The 26,332-nt window shown below is 38.9% G+C and overlaps 1 protein-coding gene across 2 annotated transcripts in view; it reads left to right on the top strand.

Annotated features, from left to right (window-relative positions):
- The window catches only part of Yes1 (YES proto-oncogene 1, Src family tyrosine kinase), a 74,195-nt gene that overhangs the window by 25,746 nt on the left and 22,117 nt on the right, over nucleotides 1–26,332 (top strand). For both annotated transcript variants that reach the window (XM_021662270.2, XM_060368147.1), the window contains exons 2-7: nucleotides 15,684–15,956; nucleotides 20,764–20,863; nucleotides 22,679–22,777; nucleotides 23,831–23,934; nucleotides 24,023–24,172; nucleotides 26,100–26,255. In XM_021662270.2, the coding sequence (XP_021517945.1) occupies nucleotides 15,692–15,956; nucleotides 20,764–20,863; nucleotides 22,679–22,777; nucleotides 23,831–23,934; nucleotides 24,023–24,172; nucleotides 26,100–26,255 (874 nt within the window). In that variant the 5' untranslated portion in view covers nucleotides 15,684–15,691. The remainder of the gene's footprint in view (nucleotides 1–15,683; nucleotides 15,957–20,763; nucleotides 20,864–22,678; nucleotides 22,778–23,830; nucleotides 23,935–24,022; nucleotides 24,173–26,099; nucleotides 26,256–26,332) is intronic.

The raw sequence follows: 26,332 nt of genomic DNA, 5'->3' as shown, positions 1-26,332 counted from the left end.
CAGTGTGTCATTTCAAGTGAATAGGTGTACTGAGGGATACAGTTGTCCTCTGCATCTCTTTTATAATGCAGCAGACCACAGAGAGATGGAGCCTTAAAATATGCAGATTTGCAAATTTGAGGAATGCAATTAATAAGCTTAAAATAAAATGTACAGATGTTTTTGCTCAGGAAATAGACATGCGTATTATTTCACACATAACTTTGAGACATCATACACTTATTTACTACTAATGGGAAAGTCATTGGTTGCATTCATAATTAGGTATAAAGGTGAGCTGAGGATTTTAAGAGGATATAACAAGTTTTTATAATTATAAGTTATAAAATATTTACTAATTTTAATTTATTATGAAATTAAACATTTAAAGTATATAAAAATTTAAAATATTTGATTAGATTACAAAAGATTAGGCTTAACCATAGATGTTTTAGAACAGAATTTGTTTGTGTTGTTTCTTTCCCACTATTTCCTCTTCTCCCCCCTAGGTCTTGAGTTCAGTCGCCTCCTTTCTGTTTTCATGTTGCTATAAAGCTGATTTTTTTTCTAATTTTGTCATGGATTTTTTATTTTGATAATGCATAAGTGCATAAAATATATTTGATGCTTAAAGTGTAAATTTTCTTTTTTTTTACTCTTTTCACAACTGATACTGTATTGGCTGAGGAGCAGAGTACACACACATTTCAGTTCTTAACACAAGTACTCAAACTCTGAAGTCACACATTGTGTTCATGTACCCAAATGACCAGTTATGTATCGTGTTCATGTACACAAATGAAGAGCTATGTATTGTGTTCATGTACACAAATGAAGAGCCATATGTTGTCTCTTTGAACTTATTCCAGTGATGTTCCAGCCTCAAATTTGACAAGTTTTCCTTAAGACTTCACATAACAACCAAATACTCAAATCATCAATGTCACTGACCTATAGTTTTATGCCACATACAGTACATACTCAATATTTCCATCTTTCATAGAACATTATCACAATTGTTAGGAAAATGGGCTGCCATGACCAGAGACACTACAGTTACAGATGTCACAGAACAAGGACCAAGGAGTGGTTTTCTTAGGAAACTGTTCCTCTAGAAACACAAGACCAGATATAACTGAAAATATTCCAGACACAAATGCATAACAGAGACTCCAAAATGCCCTTAGTATGCTTTGTATTGTAGGACATAAAACTAGCCCCCACTACGGAATGTTATGATGACCCTCTGAGACAGTCACTAAGTTCTGCTGCCTAGCCTGCTCATGAACTAAAAGTGTAAATTTTTTTGTCTTTTTAAAACTTTGTTTGTTACAGTTTATTCACTTTGTATCTCAACTGTAGCCCCCTTCCTCAACCCCTTCCAATTTCACCCTGCCTCTTCACCACCCATGCCCTTCCCCCAGTCCCCTTCCATCTGACCCTAGCCTGTCAGGTCTCATCAGGCCTGGCTGCTTTGTCCTCCTCTGTGGCCTGGCAAGGCTGCACCCCCCTCAGGGGGAGGTGAGCCAGCCACTGAGTTCATATCAGATACAGGCCCTGTTAACATTACTAGGGAACCCACTAGGAGACTGAGCTGCCATGGGCTACATCTGTGCAGGGGTTCTAGGTTATCTCCATGCATGGTCCTTAGTTGGAGTATCAATCTCAGAAAAGAACCCTGGGCCCAGAATTTTTGTTGTTGTTTTTGGTTTTGTTTAGTTTTTCTCTCTCCTTGTGGAGCTCCTGTCCCCTCCAGGTCTTTCTATCTCCACCTTCTTTCATAATATTCCCTGCACTCTGCCCAAAGTTTGGCTATAAGTCTCAGCCTCTGCTTTGATACCCTGCAAGGTAGAGTCTTTCAGAGGCCCTCTGTGGTAGATGCTTGTCCTGTTCCCTGTTTTCTCCCTCTTACGATGTCCATCCTGTTTGCCTTTCTGAATGAAAATTGAGCATCTTACCCAGGGTCGTCCTTCTTAATTAGCTTCTTTAGGCATACAGATTTTAGTATGATTATCCTATATTATGTGTCTATATACTCACTTAAAGTGAGTATATGCCATGTGTATCTTTCTGCTTCTGGGATACCTCACTCAGGATGATCTTTTTTAGTTCCCACCATTTGCCTGCAAATTTTATGATTTCCTTGTTTTTAATTGTGGAGTAGTATTCCATTGTGTGAATGTACCACAATTTCTGTATCCATTCCTCAACTGAGGGGCGTCTTGGTTCTTTCTAGCTTCTGGCTATTACAAATAAAGCTGCTACGAACATAGTTGAGCAAATGTCCCTGTTGTTGTGGTATAGCTGGATCTTGAGGTAGCACTAATTGAGAAAGTGCCAGATTGATTTCCAAAGTGGAAGTTTACAAAACTTCCAATCTGAAGAAAGAAACAGAATGTATCAGAAGATAGAAAGATTTCCCATGCTCATGGCTTGGCAGGATTAACATAGTAAAAATGGTCATCTTACCAAAAGCATTCTACAGATTGAGTGCAATTTCCATCAAATTACCAACACGGTTTTTTACAGACCTTGAAAGAAAAATTTTCAACTTCATATGGAATAACAAGAAACCCAAATTGCTAAAACAGTCCTCTACAGATCTTCTGGGGGTATCTCCATCCCTCATCTCAAGCTGTACTATACAGCAACAGTAGTAAAAACTGCATGGTACTGGCTGGTGGATCAATGGAATCGAATAGAAGAACCAGAAATAAACCCACACACTTATGGACACCTGATTTTTGAGAAAGATGCCAAAACCATACAATGGAAAAGAGATAGTATCTTCACAAATGGTGCTGGTCCAACTGGATATCTACATGGAGAAAAATGCAAATAGATCTATATTTATCACTCTGCACAAAAGTAAAGTCCAAGTGGATCAGAGACCTCAATATAAAACCAGACACGCTAAACCTGTTAGAAGAAAAAGTGGGGAAGAGCCTGGAACTCATCCACACAGGAGACAACTTCCTGAACAGAACACCAACAGCACAGGCTCTAAGATCAACAATCAATAAATGGGACCACATGAAACTGAAAAGCTTCTGTAAAGCAAAGGACACTGCTGTCAGCACAAAATGACTGCCTACAGATTGGGAAAGAGTCTTCACCAACCCTATATCTGACAGAGGGCTAATATCCAGAATATATAAAGAACTTAAGAAGTTAAACAGCAACAAATCAAGTAATCCAATTAAAAAATGGGGTACAGAGCTAAACAGAGAATTCTCAATAGAGGAATATCAAATGGCAGAGAAACACTTAAAGAAATGCTCAACATCCTTAGCTGTCAGGGAAACGCAAATCTAAACGACCCTGAGATTTCACCTTAGCAGCACATGCTGGTGAGGTTGTGGTGAAAGTGTAAAATTTAGTGTGTAACCTCACAGCTTTCAAGTGCCAATCCCAACTGGCTAAGTTCATTAAGTTGTGTAGAGTATGGGTTTGGTTAACTTTGGTATGTAATATTTTTATTTGCGAGTATTTTTGTAAAGTTTATTTTTGAAAGGTTCTTATGGTAGATGGGCTAAATCTGATGGACTGATAGCCAGAAGTGTACTAGGATGTTTCTAATAATTATCTGAGGTGATTAACTTTGTTTCCGTAATTGTCAATTGGAGATTTGTTGGTTTAAATATTTTTGTTTTGTTTTGTTTTTTTCCCATACAGAATTTCTCTGTGTAGCCTTTGCTGTCCTGGAACTCACTGTAGACCAGGCTGGTCTGGAATTCAACGATCAGATTGCCTCTTAACTCGCTAGTGCTAGGATTAAAGGTGTGTGCCACCACTACCCAACTTATTTTAAATTTGTTTCTTTTTTTATTAAAAATATTTCTTTTACAATATATTCTGGTCATGATTTCCCCTTCCGATCTTCACTGTTTCAACTCCATGCCTTCTTTTTCTCTCTCTCAAGAAAACAGACAGTTCAAAAACTGCAACCAAACAAACAATAAAACAAAATGAACAACAAAAACAAAGAACACTAAGAAACCCACAAAACATAAAATGCAAGATCAGAGACCATAATATACAAGCAAAAGACCAAAAGGTAATAAATACACAAGCAAAGCGACATGAGACAGAAGAGCTCCACAGTTATCTTTCAGTTCAGTTTGTGTTGTCTACTACTAGGCATACGACCTTACCCATAAGCGTGGTATATATCTACGCTAATTTTCCTTTTCAAGCTGTTGTCACTTGGAGATAGCATCTTGCTTAGGAATGGACACTTACATCTACTTCCCCCTCTCTGCCCTGGGACCCTGTTCTGGATTAGACCTATTGCAGGCCCCTACTACACTCCCATACTCTCTGAGTTCCTAAGTGTATGAGTCCAAATATGCCTGGAAGACAGTTTTCTTGGTATAACCCATCCCTTCTGGCTCATAGATTCTTTCTCCCTCCTCTTCTGTTTCGTTCCATGAGTTCTAGAGGGAGGGATTTGATGAGACATCCCACTTAGAACTGAGTGTTTCAGTCTCACTCTGCACATTGTCCAGTTGTGGGTTTCTGTATTGGTATCTCTCTACTGCAGGAAAAAGTTTCTCTGGTGATGGCTGAGTGAAACACTCATCTGCAGGTATAGCAGAATGTTGGTAAGAGGTCATTTTATCACTATGATCCTTTAGCAGAATTATAGTAAAAGTTTTAGATCTTGAGGCTTTACATTAAATTGAAAATCTTTATAAAAATTATATCCAACAGCAAAAAATAAATTATGAGTTATTTACAATTCTTTACAGATTGTGTATGTCAGGTTAGGGCCTTTTCATGGCAAAGTCTATAAAAGACTTCATTAAAGAAGCCATTAGTTGGGCATGGTGACACTGGCCTGAATTCCAGTGCATGGTAAGTGGAGGCACGAGTAACAGAAAAGTTTCAGGAAGTTGCAAGGACTTGGCAAAGGGAGGCTTACTTCTTCAGGGTCAGTTGTTTGTGTATCTAAAGTATGTGGGGGAGGAAGGAAGTTGTTCCCTTTAGGGAACCCTGCAAACTCAGTTTTCCAAAGGTCAGGCTTTCTGTTCTTTGTTTTTGGAAAATTAGGTTTACTTTTAGGGAGACAGTGTGCTTTATGTTCCTGCCTGTCCTTTGTGTGCTAAAGGAGGTTTTAAAGTGACCAGAGGAAAATATTGACTAAGATCTATCATACTGCTTGACTGGTAGAGTCGCTTGCTTTATTTTTTTAGGGTTTGTTTGGTGGTTTCGTTTTTGTTTTTTTCAAGGCAGGTTTCTCTGCCTAGGCTGTCCTGGACTAGCTTTGTGACCAGGCTGGCCTCAAACTCATGGAGATCCACCTGCCTCTGTCTGCTGAGCGCTGGGATAAAGGTGTGCGCCGCTATGCCTGGAGGGTTTCTGAGATGTCTGTAAATTTGTCTGTTTGGCAATGCTGGGATGGGGTCCAGTGGCCTACACGCTAGGCACACTCCTTAATCTATCCTTCTATAAGCGCTCTGAAAAATTTAAACCTTTGTTGTAAATTGGAGTCATCTGGGCAAAATGCCAAAATACCACTTTTCTCTAACTGGTTATAACATATGATGACACAATTATTTAGCTTGCTCACATTGAAAAGAATGTACATTTAAGTCTTTTGTTGTTGTTGTTTTGTTTTTCTTTTTAAACTTTTTTTGTTTTCTGGTTCTTCGGGGTTTTTGTTTGGTTGGTTTTGTTTTTTGAGACAAGGTTTCTCTATATATCCTTGGCTCTCGGCTGTCCTCAACTTACTTATAGACCAGGCTGGCTTCGAATTTACAGCGATTTACCTGCCTCTGCCTCTTCCTCTGCCTCTGGGATCACAGGAGTGTGCCACCTAAGACAGGGTTTCTCTGTGTAACCCTGGCTGTCCTGGAACTTGCTCTGTAGACTAGGCTGCCCTTGATTCAAGGATAGCCTTAACTCAGAGATCCATTTGTCTCTACTGGAATTAAAGGCCAGTGCCACCAGCACATTTAAATCCTTAAAGTTCAAAAGTGTTAAGTCTGAAAATTTTTAGACCCTATTATTAATAATAAAGGGACAAGTTTTTGTTGAGAGAAAGGAGGCTGTTTTAAAAGTGAATGGATTTGTGTTGATTGAATAATGAAGCTATCTGCCAATAATCCCCTGTTTGTAACGTTTATAAAGAGCTAATATTTAATAATTATCTAAATGTAAAATGTACATAAGGCTTTCCTAGAGGGTGTATGAAGAGTGGGTTCCTGCTTAGCCACATCTCTTTCATGAAGACAGCTCCAGGCTCCTCACATGTAATATAGAGTAGTTATGTCTACTACTCCTAGTCACACATTAGGATTGTGTGGTAAATAAACTGGAGATAAAAATCACTATTATCATGTAAAACACTATGTTTAAATGAACTTAATGTACTGTATATCAGCATAATTGTTCTGGTTGCTGGCTGAGCCAGTTGCATTAAAAACCTACCTCAAATTCAATCCAGCTTTACCAGAACACTGTGATAAAGCAGGTTCTAATAAAGGAATTGTTTTTAAAATATATACATTTTGTTTATTTTTTGAGATAGTACTTCATTATGTAGTCCTGCATGGTTTTGAACCCAATCACCTACCTCTGCCTCCCAGTACTGGGATTAAAGGCTTCTGCCACCATGTCCAGCTAAGAGTAATGAAATTTTAATATTTATAGTTGAAAAACTTGAGTTATGGAAGTAATGTTGGAAAACATGTTTCTAAAACTTTCCCTGTTTGAGTCTAGGAGGAATAGGAATATTAGGGTAATTGTTCTGTAAAATTGATTAGAACTAAGTTAAAGTTCATTGATTTTTCATTTTAAAGATTTTTCTTTCTCTTTAAAAAGAAAATATGATTTGTAGAAGAAAACAGGATCTTTTAAAACAGGTCATGTGTAGGCTAGGCTACCCTTTAACTCACTGTGTAGCTGAGAATGACTTTGAAATTTTGATCTCCCTGCTTCTATCTCCTGAGTGCTTAGATTATAGGTGTGTACCAGTATGCCTGGTTTGATGTGATGTCAGAGATCAAATGCAGGACCTGGTTCATGCAAGGCAAACCCTTTTAACAAACCAAGGAGCTATGTCCCCAGCATGTAATACAGCATCTTTGTTAGAAGTATCTGTCTTCATTGCTTCTCTTCCTATTCTTATGCTGTATTTCCATATTGAACTACTTTGGGTTTTTTTTTAAACCTTTTATTTCTTTTTTTAAATTAAAAAAAATTATTAATTACAGTTTATTCACTTTGTATTCCAGCTGTAGCCCCCTCTCTCATTTCCTCCCAGTCCCACTCTCCCTCCCTCATCTCCTTTCGTGCCCTGTTCCAAGTCCACTGATAGGGGAGATCCTCTTCCCCTTCCCTCTGACCCTAGCCTATCAGGTCTCATTAGGACTGGCTGCATTGTCTTCCTCTGTGGCCTGGTAAAGCTGCTCCTCTCTCAGGGGGAGGTGATCAAAGAACCAGCCACTGAGTTCATGTCAGAGGCAGTCCCTGTTACCCTTACTAGGAAACCCACTTGGCTATTGAGCTGCCATGAGCTACATATGTGCAGGGGTTCTAGGTTATCTCCATGCATGGTCCTTAGTTGGAGTATCAGTCTCAGAAAAGACCCCTGGGCCCAGGTACTTTGGTTCCGTTACTCTCCTTGTGAAGCTCCTGTCCCCTCCAGGTCTTTCTCTCTCCCCCTTCTTTCATAAGATTCCCTGCACTCTGCCCAAAGTTTGGCTATGCGACTCAGCATCTGCTTTGATACCCTGCTGGGTAGAGTCTTTCAGAGGCCCTCTGTGGTAGGCTCCTGTCCTGTTCCCTGATCAAAGACTTCAACATAAAACCAGACACACTAAACCTCTGAGAAGAAAAAGCAGGGAAGAGCCTGGAACTCATTGGCACAGGAGACAACTTCCTGAACCGAACACCAACAGCACAGGCTCTAAGAGCAATGATCAATAAATGGGACCTCATGAAACTGAAAACTTCTGTAAAGCAACGGACACTGTCGTCAGAACAAAACAACAGCCTACAGACTGGGAAAGGATCTTCATCAACCCTGTATCTGACAGAGGGCTAATATCCAGAATATATAAAGAAGTTAAACAGTAACAAATGAAGTAATCCAATTAAAAAATGGGGTAAAGAGCTAAACAGGGAATTCTCAAAAGAGGAATATCTAATGGCAGAGAAACACTTAAAAATGTTCAACGTCCTTACTCATCAGGGAAATGCAAGTCAAATGATCCTGAGATTTCACCTTATATTGATCAGAATGGCTAAGATCAAAACCTCAAGTGAGAACATACGCTGGAGAGGATATGGAAAAGGGGGGACTCTCCTCCATTGCTGGTGGGAACGTAAACTTTACAACCACTTTGAAAATCAATCTGGCGCTTTCTCAGACAAGATCCAGCTATAGCACTCCTAGGCATATATCCAAAATACGCTCAAGTACACAGCTAGGACATTTGCTCAACCATGTTTGTAGCAGCTTTACTCATAATAGCCAGAATCTGAAAACAACCCAGATATCCCTTGTTGTGGGTTATTAGTATTTATTATTGATTTATCTTTTAGTTAAGCAGCAGTTATTCCTAAACCAGCTGTATACCCAAATCACCAGAGACTGGGATTTATTTAATTAACCTAGAGCACAATACTGGGCAATAGTTATTCCACCTTAAACCTCCAAGCCCACATATTTTCCTACCATTCAGATTTCACCCATTATACTTCTTTTTAGTCATATCTTAGGTCCAGTTCATCTCTCCTTGTGGTTTGAAGTTGTCTCCTGCCGATCTCTCTCCTCCTATTCTCTCTCACTTTCTTCTCCTCACCTCCGGACTGGGATGTCCTGCCTAATTTTCTCTGTTGCACAGCACTTGCTGGTTTGTTAATTGACAATTACAGAGAACAAATGGTGGCATATTTACACAAATTTGAGACAGGTGATGCTTCTATCATAATGCAATGTCTGAATTGAAACCAGATAGTGGGGTAGAAAAATCAGCATTTGAATGAACAAGGGTAAATTGTATACATTCTAAGAGAACATGCTAACATCCCTCAAGAGAGGAATGGATACAGAAATTGTGGTACATTTACACAATGGAATACTACTCAGCAATGAAAAACAAGGAAAGCATGAACTTTGCAGGGAAATAGTGGGAACTAAAAAAGATCATCCTGAGTGAGGTAACCCAGAAGCAGAAAGACAAGTGGTATATACTTAGTTATAAGTAGGTATTAGACACACAGTATAGGACAAACATACTAAAATCTGTACACCTAAGGAAGCTGGGCAAGAAGGGTAACCCTGGGTAAGATGATCAATCCACACTCAGATAGGCAAACAGAATGGACCTCGGAAGAGGGAGAAAACTGGTTAACAGGATAGGAGCCTTCTTTTATTTCTTGTCTTTGGCTTTTTAACAGCCTGCTGTGCCTCTTACAAAACTACCTATCTCTGCCTCTGATTTTCTAAATTAAGATCTTTACTGGTCATTCTTTCAACCCAAGAGTGTTTGGATTCTGTTGACTGGTTTTAACCCAAGAGTGGTTGGATTCTGTTGACTGGTTTTAACCCAAGAGTGGTTGGATTCTGTTGACTGGTTTTAAGGAAGCCCCATGTGGTGCTAGGGAGAGAACTGAAGCTTACATTGGACTTCATAGCAGCTTATTTGGGGATCTGATGGGCATGTCCCCAGAGTTTTGAATTAATGAAATCAGCAAGCAATAAAAATGTTCGGGTTATGTTTTAAGTAAAGGTGAGAACCAGGAAGTTGCATTTACTGGGATAAGTGTTGGGTATGGGGAAAAAGAGAAATGAGGTGGACAGGGTTAAGAGACCAGAGATTTGAAAACAAATGCTTGCCTTCAATACCTGGCAACATTTCTTAGTACTGCCATAAGTTCATTACTCACAGGATTTTGAACCAAGACAATTCAAAATTTAAAAGTTTTGGCCTGTTATTCTTTGAAAATTTTAAACATGTGTACAGTAAGCCATGCTGGCTCCTGAATCCCTTCCATCTCCCATTCAACTTTGTTTCCCCTGCCTTCCCTCCCATTTATAATCCATTGTGTAGGGTACCACCCTGCCCCTGGCTCCAGTGCTCTCCCAGCATGCTGCATAGCAAAAGTGTTTCTACCTGCAACAGGATCAAAGTTGCCTGCAGAGAGAGCTGAGTGGCCGGTTGCCGTCATGACAGATCAATACAGATCAGTACCAAAGCAGAGCCTTGATCTGTTGTGGCTCAGCAAAGAGACCATCGCCTCAACAGATAATGGATTGGCAGCCCACAGCAGCAGCCCCACTGCGGAGGTAGTGCCCCAAGCTGGCAGGCCACCCCAAGACACAAGACACAGTGGACACCCAAGCAGCCCCAATGCCCCGAAGCCACAAGACCTGCTGCCATCCCCTCCCCCACATGACTGCAGGGAATCCTGTGGCTCACTGGCTCCCTGCTGTGGCAGCCCACTGCAGCCCCCTCCCCAAAAGCTAAGTCTAGCCCTTGATGAGTGGGCCACTAAAATTTCAAGTGGTTTACTGCAGCCCCCCCTTCCCGCCTCAGGGCAGTCAGTCCATTCTTACTGGCCTGGGGCTATGGAGGTAGGAGACAAAATGGTGGCTCTGGTCCCTTAGCAGGAGCTGTCCATGGTGACTGCTCCTGCCTCAGCTGATTGCAGAAAAATGACTAGACCCTTGCCTGAGGAAGCTCCAGCAGCCCAGTTCCTTCCCTTGTTCACTGCCAGACTTCTGTAACTGTCATCTCCAGCCCCTCAGGTCTCATCCCAGATTATGCAAATTTGAGGCAAAAGGGCTGGACATAAACCCACCCATCTCTGGGGAGAAAAATTGACTAATTGGTAAGCAGGTAAACCAACTAATCCCTCAGCAGGAAAGCCTACCAATGTACCCTGAGCTTTTCAGGCTCAGGACTTGAAATTCCACCAGTCCACACTGAAAATCTCTGTCCTAAAAAGCTCCGCCCCAAAGAAATCTTACATAAAGGTTATGTCTGCCCAGTTCCCTGCTGCCTCTGGGAACAGACCTCAGGCTCCTAGGCTCCTCAGCTCATCAAAGGTTGGGACAACCCTCCCTTGGTAGCAGCAATGGCTGGAGAAGGAGCAGAGCTCAGGCTCCAAAGTCCCTTAGGAGCTACATTAGTTGGAGAAGGAGTGGAGCTCAGGCTCCTAAGCTCCTCAGTTGATCAGGAATTAGGGCAACCCTCCCTTGGGAGCTGAGGAGGCCTCCTGTCAAAGCTGTGTGGTTCCTGGCTTCTCATGCCTCAGGAAACCCTTCAGACATTGTCCCATCTCAGAGCTGTGTGGTTTCTGGGATCCTGTGCCTTAGAATACCCTTGGAACACTTACTGAGAGCTGGGATACTTTCCTAGTCTTCAGAGTTGTGATTTTTCTAGACACCTTCCCACCTGATCAGGAAGGCAGGCCAGCAGCAACTAATAACAAACAACCAAATTTGGTATCATGACTTGCATTTGTGGCCTTGGAGTTTTGGATTGCCTGGACACCCTTCCACCTGAGTACCAGAAGACAGGCCAGCAAACAACAATACATTGAGTCCAGTAAGAGAAGAGCTGGCTTTGTGCTTTTGGTTGTAGGGCCATCAACTGGACTATTAGGAGGGCACAACCTAAGGAGACCTGACTTCCACCCACAGTGGCCATCAATTGCTATTAGCTTTTAGCTAGGGCATCATAAGTGGATCTCCATCAGTGCTGGAATTTGTTTCTCTTGATCTTATGCATGCAGCTACAGATGCCGTAATGTTTTCAATGACCCATTCATATCCAGAAACTACTTTTTCACAGCCTCCCACAGCCCCCACCCCCCGATATTCCCTGAGCCTTGCAGGGAGGGGGGTGGTACAGATACCCAACTTGGGACTAAACATTCTGTAGCCATTTATTGTCTGCACTTAGACTAGTCGTAAACTGTTAACAACTGTGTTAACTGTTGTTTTCTACACTAAGAAACCTCTTTAGTGAGGCAAATTCAGTAGTGGTGAGGGTGTTTGTCAGCTACACAGGTCCTGCCCACTGTTTCTACCACTGAATTAGAACTGAGTGGCTTAACTTGTAGTGCTAATTTTTTTAATAGTTTGGTAGTAGATTTATTTAACATCAACTCAGCCAAATACATTTTGTGTTTTGGCTTCATTTTGTTATTAGAAGATGTCAGTTGTAAATCTTTCTAAATTGAGTGAAATGGTAGCTGTATTGACGTTTAGATAAGATTCTATCCATGTATCTGTATCATGACTTTGAGAAAGATGTGGTAGTGTTAAATAGGTAAATGGAATGGAAATGCAAATGGAATTCACATGATTGTGAGTGTTTATAGTAATAGAACAGATTATGTAGAAAACATACACAGCTTCATAGAGCAAAAGAGTCTTTACTTTCAACTCATCTGACCAACCAATTCCGTTCCTAGCCGTTGCTAAGGGTAGAGAGAATAATAACCAAAAGATTTGCCAGAGTGTTTCTAGCCCAAAACTGGAATAAATAACACATTGACAAGAAAATGCCAGTAAAAATTAATGAGCTAAATATATCCATGGAACTATCTCATATGCACAGTATTTAATTTTTAAAGGATACAAAAGACTGCTTTTGTGATCCCCTCTATGAGAAACACTAGAAAAGATGAGTCTTCAATTAGAAGCAACTGATTAGTGGTTACCTAGGGCTATGGTTGGGAACTGTCTGAGGAAGAGACGATCAAACCATTATGTGTTGTGATTATAATGTTGGTTGTGAAGTTTTACACATTTGCCAAAACACAATTGAACCTCTCATGCAAATGGATGCATTTGAATGTATTTAAATTATACCTCAGTTAATTTGGGGGCAAAGACATTTTATGTAAAAACTGAGAGAAAGAATTTTCATCTGTAAATACATTCATATTCTACAAGAACCTTAAAATTGCAGTAACATCCACTTGCTATGCTTCCTTTCCTCAACATTGAAGACCTCACTTAAACTACTCTTCTGTTCTCTGATATTTTGTACCTCCCTCCCCTCTATCACTTTTCAGATTTCACCTGGGGGGATCTTTTTTAAAAAGAGAGACCATCTATTTTTTTTTCTTTTTAGTTTCATTTTATTTACTTCACTTCCCAAGTGTAGCCCCTCTCACCTCTCCTTCCAGCCCCTCCTCCCTTCCCTGACCATCTCTTCTTGTGCTCTAATAATTTATGTAGATACATACCTAAGTCGGCAGAGTTTGGAACTCAGAGCAATCCATTTTAAAAAAAATTCTGGTCTTTGGAAAATCTGCCTTTATTGTGTGTGAACATATGCAGTATGGTATGCATGTAAAGATCAGTACACTTTCAAGGGTCTGTTCTTTAAAACAAACAAAGAGAAAAAAGTTCAGTTATTTGGCTAAAGAAATGCCTCAGTGGTTAAGAACACTGGCTGCTCTTCCAGAGGACTTGAATTTGATTTCCAGTACCAGCTCACAATGCCTGTAACTCCAGGGTGTCTGATACACTCTCTGGCTTCTGTGAGCACCAGACACATACATGGTGCACAGGCATACAGAAATACCCTTCGACATGAAATGAGCGATTTCCATGCTAGGTGGCACAGGAGGTTTCGGCCTGTTCTCCTGTCTCTGCCTCCCATTTTACAGGAGTGCTGGGATACAGGTGCATGCCACTACATCTGGCTTTTTATTTGAGTTCTTGGAATGGAAGTCAAGTCATCATGTTTGAGTGACAAGTTCTTCTTTGTTTGTTTGTATTTGTTTTTGTTTTGTTTCTCAAGATAGGGTTTATCCCTGGCTGCCCTGGAACTCTGCCTGCCTCTGCCTCTGGGATTAAAGGCTTGTGCCACCACACCTGGCTTGAGTGGCAAGTTCTTTTACCAGTGGTTCTCAACTTTTCTAATGCATGACCCTTTAATACAGTTTCTTGTGTTGTGGTGACTCCCAACCATAAAATCATTTTTGTTGCTACTTTATAACTTAATTTTGCTAGTGTTATGAATCGTAATGTAAATATTTTGGAGATAATGGTTTGCCAAAGAGGTCAGGACCCATGGGTTAAGAACCATTGCACTAAACATCTCACCAACAATACCCTCTTCCCATCCCTTGCAAACACATACACCACTGCCACCACATGTCTTTTAACTCTTGTTTGCACCTGGTGATTACTTTAAAATAAAACCATACCTTACATATATAAAAAGTGAAACGAGATGGACAGCAGTAGTAACTTCTGTAGGTAAAGTAAAAGGTTCGGGCCGTTCTACGCCTGCTCTAGCTCCCAACTAACGATATGGAGACCTATTAGACTTATTAATAATCTTGAAGCACTGTAGCTGAGCAGATACTCATCTATTCTAACACAACTATGCTGGTCTGGACTATTTCCCAGCCCTGTGCCCTACCATCTAATCCCATTCTGGCTGCTCCTGCTCCATCTTTGTTTTCATGATGACTGCCCCATGGCTTCCTCAACCTTCTCCACCTGGAACTCTCCTGGTATGAGAAGTCCTGCTATAGGCTGTTCAGCTCTTTACTAACCAATCAAAGATGATGGGGAACAATTTTCAGACACCACTGAGATAAGAAATGCTTCAGTAATAATGACAGACCAATGTCTGGACTGCAGCCTGATCTCTGGGCACAGAAATCAACATATAAATACACAGTGCACAAAACCATCCTGATGGAGCCAGATTGACAATGGTGGTCTGTCCTGTTTTATTGAAAAGGATAAGTGGAAGCCTGGGCATGATGGTGCATAGCTATAACCCACCTGTAATCCCAGTACTCCAGGAGGCAGAGGTGAGGCTAGCCTGGTCTACAAGTCAAGTCCAGGACAGCCAAGGCTACATATGTTTTTTTAAAAAAGGGGTAAGTGGGTGGAGGAAAATAAGAGGTATATAAAAAGAATAATCAGGGTTTAGATGATTAATTTGACTAAGGAGGAGGGGACATGAAGAAATTTATAGTATATTTACTATAAGGAACAAGAGCATATTAAAAGGAAAGGGAAGAAGACAGGTCAGGAATACTAATAGAAGACTTTGTAGGTGAGCAAAGGAAAGCATGTGTGGCTCTTGAAGGGAGAGGATATATATGTAGATAGAGGCGTGCCTTAGGAGGCAGTCACCACCTAGCTGAAGTCATACTGCATGCAGAAAGTGGGAAAGTAATTAAGGAAACTGCCAGAGAAATGGGTGGTCAGTAACCTCGTTTGAACTAATAGGACATTCCGCCATCAGTCTACTGTCAGATTTAAAATAATGTTTTCTTTCATACTTTTAACTCTTTGGTATGACTTATTCTTTCAGACTTTAATTTAGTTATTAGTATTTTTTAATACATAGAATTTGTATTTAGATAATTTTACAAATTTATTATACCAAAATATTTGTGCAATTTAATGTGTTTTGTGGGTACTAACTAAATTTTGGATAAAATGTATTTTTTTTGTTTTGTTTTGTTAAAATATCTTTTTGCAGGGTAGGGGAAGAAGACAAGGAGTGCCTTGTTCAAAGTCATCTTTTCAGGTTGACCTGGAACTTGTCATTTAGATTGGGCTGATCTCAAACACACAAAGATTGCCTGCTTCTATCTCCTGATTGCTGGGGTTAAGGCATGTGCCACCACATTGGGCTCAATTGTATCTTTTTGAAGTTTCCTGTATGTTAACTAATTTTCAAATTCTTGCTTTATTGCTTTTGCAGATTTGATAATGGGCTGCATTAAAAGTAAAGAAAACAAAAGTCCAGCCATTAAGTATACACCGGAAAACCCTCCAGAGCCTGTAAGCACAAGTGCCAGTCATTATGGAGCGGAACCTTCTACAGTTGCCCCGACCTCCTCCACAAAAGGAGCATCAGTTAATTTTAACAGTCTTTCCATGACACCATTTGGAGGGTCCTCTGGGGTGACTCCTTTTGGAGGAACATCTTCCTCATTCTCAGTGGTGCCAAGTTCATATCCTGCAGGTTTAACAGGTGAGATTTAACTGGAGAGTAGAAGAAAATATATCCTTGGGCTTTACAGACTTTAGGTCTGGCCACTGCTAGGCAAAATTTGTTACTAGTAGACTTCTCAAAAAATTGTATGAGTAAGTAATATCTAATAAACAGCAGTCTTTAATTTTTTTTTGAGATAGGATGTCACTCTGCAGCCACGCCACCTTTACATTTTCAGTTTTTGTTGTTGTTTTTCATAGAGCTGAGGATCAAAAGAAAGGCCTCCAAAATAATATGCTAGGCAAGTGTTTTGCCTAGCCCTGGAGTCTTAATATATACAGGATAGGGTTCTGGGAAATTTGGTGATAATAGTACCTATTTACTGAATTATACCATAAAATATTTCACTAATTTATCTATTATTGAGCAGCAACTATTTGGTGGGCACTGGTAATACAGAGATTTAAAAGCATCCTTCTTTCTCTACCCCAATGATTTGCTGCTCTTTATAGCTGTAAAGTGCTATATTATTTATTAATGTTAATTATGTTAGTTTAATAACAGTAGCACAGTTTCTATCAGATCCTGACTTTATTGCATTTATTTTGTGTGTGTGCTTACATGCCCCATAGTGTACGTGTTGAAGTCAGAGGACAGTTTACAGCAGTCAGTTCCCTTCCTCCACCATATTGGTTCTGGGGAGCAAACTGAGGTCATCAGTGTTGGCAGCAAGCACCTTTCTTAGCTAAGCCATCTCACTGGCCCAGGTGCTGATTCTATAAAGGAAATCTTGCAATTCACAGTTCAGGTAATTTTTTTTTTCAAAGTCAAAGTTGATAAGCAACAGACTAGTTCAGAATTCTGTTTATTACATTGTCATTTCCTTTCAGAGGGTAGCAAGAAGTGATAGTTGACAATCTTGCCTTGGAATCAGGATGTCCTAAAAGCATAGATTTAAAAAAAGAAAAAAGAAAATGAGCTCTTTGCCCAGCATCCCATATTATGATGCTTTTCTTTTGAAATAACAAAACACAGCTGGCTTAGAAAAGAATGAGCTCTGGGATTTCCTGATGTGCGAGTTTCATGATGTCAGCAAGGTATGGCATTGCGTTCATCTTTCCCTTAATCCTTGGAGTGCCCACCTTAGCCTTGGCTATGAAGAGCTTCCAAGGACAAATGGAATGGCTCATGTCCTTATTTATAATCAATAGGGGCAAAAAGAGAAATTTCTTTTACAAACAGGGACCATATGTACATTTGTCTTTCACAGTTTGCTCATCTCTGGACCAGTAGTAGTAGACAGAGGACTGCCATACACTAGATCTATTTAGATAGCATTTGGAGAATGGCAGACATCACAGTCAATCACAATCCTAACTTCAGCCTCCCAACTGTAAATACTAAAGTAATCAATGACCATCATTCTATTTCTGATATTTCTGGTAACACAAGCCTTGAAATTTCTTGGAAAAACGTAGTAAATCAAAATGTCTAGAGTAAAATAAATGTTAATACGGAAAGACATTTTTGTTACTTAGAGCAATTTAATTTTTTATTTATGACAAATTTTATGTATTTTGATTATTTTCACCTTTCACAATACTCCGCAACTCTTCCCAGATTCATTCCCAGTACTTAAAGCAGTTTACTTATGTGAAATACTCCATTCATAGATGTCCATTTAATAGCTGGGGCGGGGGGACGGGACAAAAACCAAAATGTCCGTATAAGGTATAGAGAACCTAGTGGAGTTTACATTATAGTGGTTGAATAATAATTAGTGAGTAAACAGCTAAAGATAGTGATCAGTAGTGGTGCTTAAGTATTGTGACATCAAAAACAAGATGATCGGTGAAGGCCCTGTAGTTAGCATAGAAAGCCACCTTAGGAATAAATCACTTGCACTGATCCTTGATTGATAGATGTGACCTATTTGTTGAGCTAGGGAAAGAAGGAACCACAAACAGAGTTCAAGAAGTATAAATAGACTTGGAAGTTTTGAAGACAGATGTACACGGATGGGAGAATTGTATAAGACAAGACAGTTTCTAAGGACCATAGACTATAGGAAATAATTTGAGTGTTATTCAAAGGTAGAAAGAAGCTTTGAGATCAAAGAAGAGATTTCACTATTTGGATGTCCTCTTTAAAAGCACTCTAGGAGCAGTAGAGATGGCTCTACCTCAAGATCCAGCTATTCCACTCCTAGACATATATCCAAAAGATGCTCAACTATACAACAAGGACATTTGCTCAACCATGTTCATAGAAGCTTTATTTGTAATAGCCAGAAGCTAAGGAAGAAGGAGGACCCCGGGTAAGATGCTCAATTCTCATTCAGAAAGGCAAACAGGATGGACATTGGAACAGGCAGAAAACAGAGAACAGGACAGGAGCCTACCACAGAGGGCCTCTGAAAGATTCTACCCTGCAGGGTATCAAAGCAGAGGCTGAGACTCATAGCCAAACTTTGGGCAGAGTGCAGGAAATCTTATGAAAGAAGGGACAGATAGACCTGGAGGGGACAGGAGCTGCACAAGGAGAACAACAACAACAACAAATCTGGGCACAGGGGTCCTTTCTGAGACTGATACTCCAACCAAGGACCATTCATGGAGATAACTTAGAACCCCTGCACAGATGTAGCCTGTGGCAGCACAGTGTCTTAAATAGGTTGCCTAGTAATGGTAACAGGGATTGTCTCGGACATGAATTCAGTGGCCTGCTCTTTGGTCACCTCCCCCTGAGGAGCTGCAGCCTTACCAGGGCACAGAGGAAGACAGCGCAGCCAGTCCTGATGAGAACTGATAGACTAAGATCAGAGAGAAGGGGAGGAGGACCTTTCCTATTCGTGGACTTGGGGAGGGGCATGGGAGGAAATGAGGGAGGGAGGGTGAGATTGGGAGGGGACTTGGGGGGCTACAGCTGGCATACAAAGTGAACAAACTAATTAATAAAAACATGCACACACATACATACACACATACATACATACGAGAGGACTTGGTGTTCTTCCAGAGGACCTTAGTTTTGCTTGTATATAGCATCTATTTTAGGCAGCTCAAAACTACCTGTAACTTTAGGTCAGGAATCTAGCACCCCCTTCTGGCCTTCTTAGGCTCCTAAACAAACATGACTACACTCATATACACATATAATTAAATAAAAATAGATCTTGAGAAAAAATTAAAACATTTTAGCAGCTAAGTGGAGAGTGGATGATAGTGAAGCAGAGTAGAAGCAGGTTAGGAAGGAAGTTTCTGATGCTAGAATTACTAGTGAGAAGTACTAGTAATAGAATAATAGAAGTGGTAAGTGAATCATCCATTTTAGAGCTAGAACTAACAGTCCTGCTCTGCCCTGTGCTTAGAGAGAAATGACTTGGGCAAATACAGATCAAGAGCTTCGTTTGTTTATAATAAATTTTAAATGCTTACTAGACATTGAAGTAAAGATATTAAATAAGCAAGTTGGTTGATGACCAAAGCTGAGGGGAGCAGCTAGGTGAGGGAGCTGATGCTGTGTATCAATGTGTTCTGGTATCTTTGCTTTTCTACTACTTTGTATTTAGAGGTAGCAAGTTTTATAACACATTTTCCATGTCACAGTATTTGTACTTACCACTCATTTATAATTTTACTGCTTGCCTTTTCTCCTATTCTTTAAAAATACTGATGTATGTAAGCTAGTAATGGATGCAGCAGGTCAATTCAGCTATACTAGAAGGAGTTTATATAATTGAGTTAAGACTATGTTGATCAAAACCAGGTTTGGTGATACACATCTTTAATTCCAGTACTCAGGAAGCAGAGGCAGGCAAGATCGCTCTGAGTTGGATGCCAGCCTGGTCCATGCAGTGAGGCCTTGTCTCAGCAAGAATATGTATCAGTTCTCAGGTCTAGAAGTGTAGCTCAGGGGAAGATTGACCTTGCGTATGGGAGGCTAAGGATTTGATCCTCTCTCGTGTCTCAGAAAAAAAGGTGGTAAAAATATAAACTTTCAGAAATAAGTTCAAGGATTTTTCTTTTTTTTACAATTTCATGACTCTGCTCAGTAATAACAGGTTGTACTGGAAGTTGGTAAAAGTCGATTTTAAGTTTCTTTCCAAGAAAAGATGAATACTGTGATGTAACTTGGTTTAACCATTCCATAATTTATACATGTTTCAAAATATTTTATTATACTTGATAAATATATACATCTTTTAAGAGTGATTTAATGGGTTTTTAAAACTAGAATACCTGCTTTGAAATATTTTAAACATAGGAGTGTCATTCTTAGTGTATATATATCTGCTCTGTTATTTTAATTGCATGTAATAGATTATATGTTAGATATGTTCTTTTAACCGTACACATACATTGCTAGATCTGGCAACTATTTCTGAGTTCATACTGTGTAATTCATACTAGCCATACTCTTTAACTTTTAAGACAAATAAGACATTTTCATTTTTAAGTATAAAGTGAGCCTTAAGATAACCTTAATGATTGTTGTTAATGGTTATAGACAGAAATGTCTTCCTGTTGTGAATAAGGAATTGAAGACAGTAGTCTGTGTGCTTTTCCTTCCAAAGAATTGATTTGCAATGTAGCTGCCTTTTCAAGCCAGAAAATGTTGCTTCAGAAATGAAATTATATTTATTTCAGAGTTTACAGCATTTTAGAATTTATACAATACATTGATTTCCCTGGAAGTCTTAGAACATCTTACTCAAAACCCAACTTCTAAAACTAAATACTAGAACAAGGAGGAAACTGAGCTTAAGATTTTACTGACAATAGTCATTATTTCTTTTATGAATTAAGGTATATCATTTACCTTGCTCTTTTTTTTCCTGTACCAGGTGGTGTCACTATATTTGTGGCCTTATATGATTATGAAGCTAGAACTACAGAAGACCTTTCATTTAAGAAGGGTGAAAGATTTCAGATAATTAACAATACGTAAGTTTTGTGTATATTTTGTAAGAAACAAACCTGTTTTCTAATTGGACAATTGATGGAGCTGATGATAGGGAAATGAGAGTGGTGGGGTGGGTCTTTGTCCCTGGGTTGGTGATGCATTTGCCTTTTTTGTGATCCTGGAGTTAGTCTGTAAACAATAGAGTTTTTAGGACAAAGAGTTCTGGATGTGGTGGCATATACCCATCATCCTAGCACTGGAGAGGCTCAGACATCAAGATCTTTAGTTTGAGGCTAACTTAGGTTGCATGGTGAGTTCCGGGTCATCATGGGCTACATACATATCAAGTTCCTGTCTCCAAAATGATGCCTCTTACTAAAAGGTCTTAAGGAAGAAAAGTATGTAAAATATAAATATCAAATGACTTAAAAACCTTATTTGTGTGTGTGGTGGTAGGCCTGGATATGGAAACTTTGTACTCGGAAACTTACCAAATTGTACTTTTCTTATGTTACTCTTAGACTTTGTCATTTGGTGGTCTGCCATAGAAACTTTGGTGCTTGTTGTGCAGCATCATATGTTTGTAATTTCTTTAGCAAACATAAGAACCACTTTGTAACTTCTCAAAACACATACTTACAGTCTCTTTGCTTCTAGTCATGTTTCCATCCATCCTTGTTTTATCATCTGTTACCACTTACTGTTCCAGAACATAAACGATGATGTGTCTCTTTGTCTTAAGAGTCTTCAGTAGCTAATGATGTCCATGAAGGTTTAAAAAAAAACAATGACAATCATCTAGAATTTGCCCTGTATTTCTGTCCTTTCTCATTCTGCCACCCAGCCATAATGATGTACTTGGAGTGTTTTGAGTACAGTATTTTTTAACCTTATTATGCCTTCTCATACTATTTCTTTTTATGGCATGCCTTTCTTGGGGATGGGGAGTAGGGGGAGGGGGTTGTTTAAGATGGGAAAGAATCCAGAGCCTAAAGCTTGCAAGGTCAGTGCTCTGTCACTAAGCTCTACCTGAGCCCTTGTTCGTTTATTTGTTTGCTTGCTTGCTGCTTCCTTCCCTCCCTCTCTACCTCTCTCCCTCCTTCTTTTCTTCCTTCCATCCTCTCTCTAGTCTAACTTAATTTATCTATTAGTATATACAGATATCAAACACATCATATATATATATATATATATATATATATGATGTGTTTGGGACGTATGTGGAGCCGAGAGGACAACTTGATATAGTTGGTTCTCACCTTCCTCCTGTACACTGTCTCTGGGGATTATTAAATTAAGCTTGGGTCATTGTCTTGGGTGACAAGTGCCTTCACCTACTGAGCTATCTTGCCAGCCCAGGTGGTGAAACGTTCTAAAATGTATTATTTTGTTGACTGTACAATTCTGAATATAGTAAAACTCTTAAATGTTGTGCTTTAAGGGGGGGTTATATATGATATACAAATAAAATCTCAGACTGCTAAAATTTTACTTAAAATTTAGTAAATTTCTTTATTCGGCATGGTTTATTGGCTTGAGTTGAAATATTTAACATAAAAAGATAAGTAGAATTAAAGATTCAGTATTTAGAGGTTTTCTGTTATTACTGTTGGTTTAGAATGGATAGGTGCAATTGTGCTTTTGTGTCACCTTAATCCCCTTAATTTATGTAACCAGCTTTTTAAAATCTTGTTCATTTGAGTTCAATTCTTGGTCTGATTAATCTATAAATAATACATAAAAAACTATATAAAAGTGGAAGTGGTTTTTGTTCTTTGCTTGAGATAAGAAATTACATACACCTTGGGTTAAGAGTCTACATTATGGTGATTTTTTTTTTCTTTTCTGTCTTGCAGGGAAGGAGACTGGTGGGAAGCAAGATCAATTGCTACTGGAAAGAATGGCTATATCCCTAGCAATTATGTAGCACCTGCAGATTCCATTCAGGCAGAAGAGTAAGGTTCTACTTCATATTTTATTAATGATTTGATTGTTACAATGTTTTAATGCACATTCTACATAACCACAACTTTACATGCAGTTGTACACCACTCTTAATGCATCTAATGTATCATATTAATAAATGCTTTTTGAGAATTAATAATTAATATTGTGTCTGCTTGACACAGTAAGTAAATCTGCATTAATCATTCTACATTGCATTTTGTCTCTTTCCATTATTTATTTATTTGCTCATTTTAAAAACTCATTTCTTGTACTCCACAGACTGTCTCTTCAGCTCCTTGCACAGATACACAGTGGCGATGCTTGTTTTTGTTTTTACTGATAGAAATATTACAACCATGTTCTTTTCTATTATTTTTGTTACTTTTTTTTGGTTCTTTGTCTTCCTCAGTAGTCTGTGAACTTTCCACCCACACTGACTGTCATTTTTTGTCACTAAACTTTTTAAAATCAAACCCATACAAATTTGGAGTCCTTTATAATTTTGTTATGATCTACTGACATCTTACTGAATACATGTGATCACATTGTTTCCAAAGAATTATTTTTCTGTCACAGAGGGATTTTCTACCTGTACTTTTTGTCTTTTCCTCTCTATTTAATGATTTTCTGGCTGGTAAGGGAAACGTAAATAGTACATGGAAAAGCTATTAAAGCATGTTTCCACAGTTAATATTTTTATACTTGATCTAATATTAATGTTTAATTCTCATGTTTAATACATACAAATAGTTATAGTATGTCTTAAGTTATGTTTTATAGCCATTCTTTGTTATCTCTCCTGTCTGTCACACTTCATTTTCTTTCTTTTTTTTTTTTTTTTTTTTTTTTCCTTTATAGCCCTGGCTATCCTGGAACTCTCCTTGTAGACCAGGCTGACCTCAGACACAGATATTTGCCTCCCTCTGCCTCCTAAGTGCTAGAACTAAAGGTGTGCGCCACCACTGCCTGGCTATCTTACTCCATTCTTATTGGTACATGTATGTAATTTATTTTTATCTTCATACCTTTCCAACTTAAAATATCATTAATTTCTTTTTCAGATGGTATTTTGGCAAAATGGGGAGAAAAGATGCAGAAAGATTACTTCTGAATCCTGGGAATCAGCGAGGTATATTCTTAGTAAGAGAAAGTGAAACTACTAAAGGTATGAATACAACATTAATATGAGCATTGAATGCATTAAGCATAGTTCGAGGGAAATACAGTGACAGTGTTTGTTCCCCAACCCACAGGTGCTTATTCCCTCTCAATTCGTGATTGGGATGAGGTAAGGGGTGACAATGTGAAACATTACAAAATCAGAAAACTTGACAATGGTGGCTATTACATCACGACCAGAGCTCAATTTGATACTCTGCAGAAATTGGTGAAGCACTACACAGGTAGGTGAGGACTGCAGGGGAGGAATTGACCTCTTACAGGGCTTTATCTCTCAAGCTTTAACAGGCTCATTTCTATTTACACACAGTAAGTGCCCGATAGGTGTTGGTGTTCTGGGTTTTTGTTTTGGTTTTGTTTGTTTTTTAATTATTTAGTGTGTGTACAAACGCCTGTGTGAAGGTCAGAAGACAACTTAGGGAATCGATTCTCTCATTCTGTGTGGGATCTGGGAATGAAACTTAAGTTGGCCACAAGTACCATCTGAGCCATCTTGCTGGTGCTGTGCTTTAGTTTCAGAATGGGGAACAAGAGTCACATGTGGTCCAGGTAACAGAATAGGACCCTGACTCAAAAAAATAAATAGTATTGGATAGCATGCCCAAATCAGACTATCATTGGACTCATTATCCCTTAACTGGCATAGTGTTGACATTGGAGTTCCAGATCATAATTTATAAATACAAAGTAGATTGTGACAATAACTAAACTAAATTTTAAAAGTGACAGCAAATTCTTTATTTATGAACACCAAGTAGCTAAAATTAAACTTGTAAAATAAAAAAAGCTGTCTCAGACTTGGGATTGTAGCTTAGTGGTAAAATACTTAATTATATGTGCCAAGGTTTCCTCCCAAGCACTGCAAAAAAGAAAAGATAAAAAAGAGTCAAAAGCTCTCAGATGTCGTCTTTGATTGCCTTCTGTAGAAGCTGAATCTTTTAAAACTTTGTAAAATATATACCCTATAAGATCCAATTTGAAGATGCTATTTCTTACCCAAGAAAATGAACCTGTAGCAACTGTAGACATTCTTGTCTTTCAAGGACCTTTGAAAAGTATTCTATTTTAGAGTCTTGTGTCTTAAAATGTTTCATTGCCAATTGGATATGTAAATGCATCTGAAAGTCTTTAAATAATTGGTACTACAAGAGGGGAGGTTTCCATGGCAATTCTACTGTGACAGCTAGCAGCAAACTGAAACTATCAAGTCAATCAGCAAGTTTGACATTGATTGAACATGTTACTAAGCTGGTGTTATTTGTAATTGCCCTTGTTAGAATGTGAATTTAAGTGGTTACATGAGAATGGGAGGAAATGTGTCTCATTTACAACGAGAGGTTTTATATAAACAGAATACACAAACTAAGCCTTTCTCAATCTGGACTGGCTGCTTTAGGTCTCCTTTATTTAAAATTCAATCCCTTACATCAACTTCTACCTTGATTCTCAGAGTTTTACAAATTAGTTGTTGTTGGAAATAACAACTAATGATGCATCCCTCTGGGGGAATGCGTGAATCCTGGTGGTAAAAACTGAGCTTTAAGTTGGGGTGCAGGCCTATAATCCCAGTACTTAGAAGGCTAGGGCAGGAAGACTCTGAATTCAGCTCTCAGATACCCAAAAGCAGAGTGGAATTTTGGACACAAAAAAATCTGTGTTTGAATCCTCTCATTTACTAGCTGGGGCCTTAGGGAAGTTTCCTAGGTTTTCCAAGCTCAATTTATATGAAAGAGTTATATAGTGCTAATTGATACAATAACATAAGCAATACATATTCAATAAATATTAACATAAAATGTATTTCTAAAATATTTCATTTGTACAGACTTCATCTTCTAAAAAGCTTCCTATTTTCTATGTGTGTTTAGAGTAAAACTGATAGATTGTGATTCTAATTTAATGACTTCAGCTTAAAAAAAAAAAACAAATAACAGGGCAGATGTGGGGCATATACCTTTAATCCTAGCAGTGGTAGATCTCTTGAGTTCAAAGCCAACTTGGTCTACATAGTGAGCTCCAGGCCAGCCAAGGCTACATAGTGAGATCTGGTCTCAAAAACCAAATAAATAATCATGATTACATACACTAGCATTCTATTTGTCTTAACTTTGAAAGTAATTAATTTATAGTGTACCCTCTTCATTTATCTAGAGCATGCTGATGGTTTATGCCACAAGTTAACAACTGTGTGTCCAACTGTGAAACCACAGACTCAAGGTCTAGCAAAAGATGCTTGGGAAATCCCTCGAGAATCTTTACGACTAGAGGTTAAACTAGGTCAAGGATGCTTTGGCGAAGTATGGATGGGTAAGAAGCCTAGCATTGTTATTCCTTCATTTTGTTACTGTGGAACCATAAATTAGCATAGCAAAAAATGATAAAAA

Source organism: Meriones unguiculatus, chromosome 15, assembly GCF_030254825.1.
Source record: "Meriones unguiculatus strain TT.TT164.6M chromosome 15, Bangor_MerUng_6.1, whole genome shotgun sequence".
NCBI classification, from domain to species: Eukaryota; Metazoa; Chordata; class Mammalia; order Rodentia; family Muridae; genus Meriones; species Meriones unguiculatus.
This window is presented reverse-complemented; position numbering and strand designations above follow the sequence as displayed.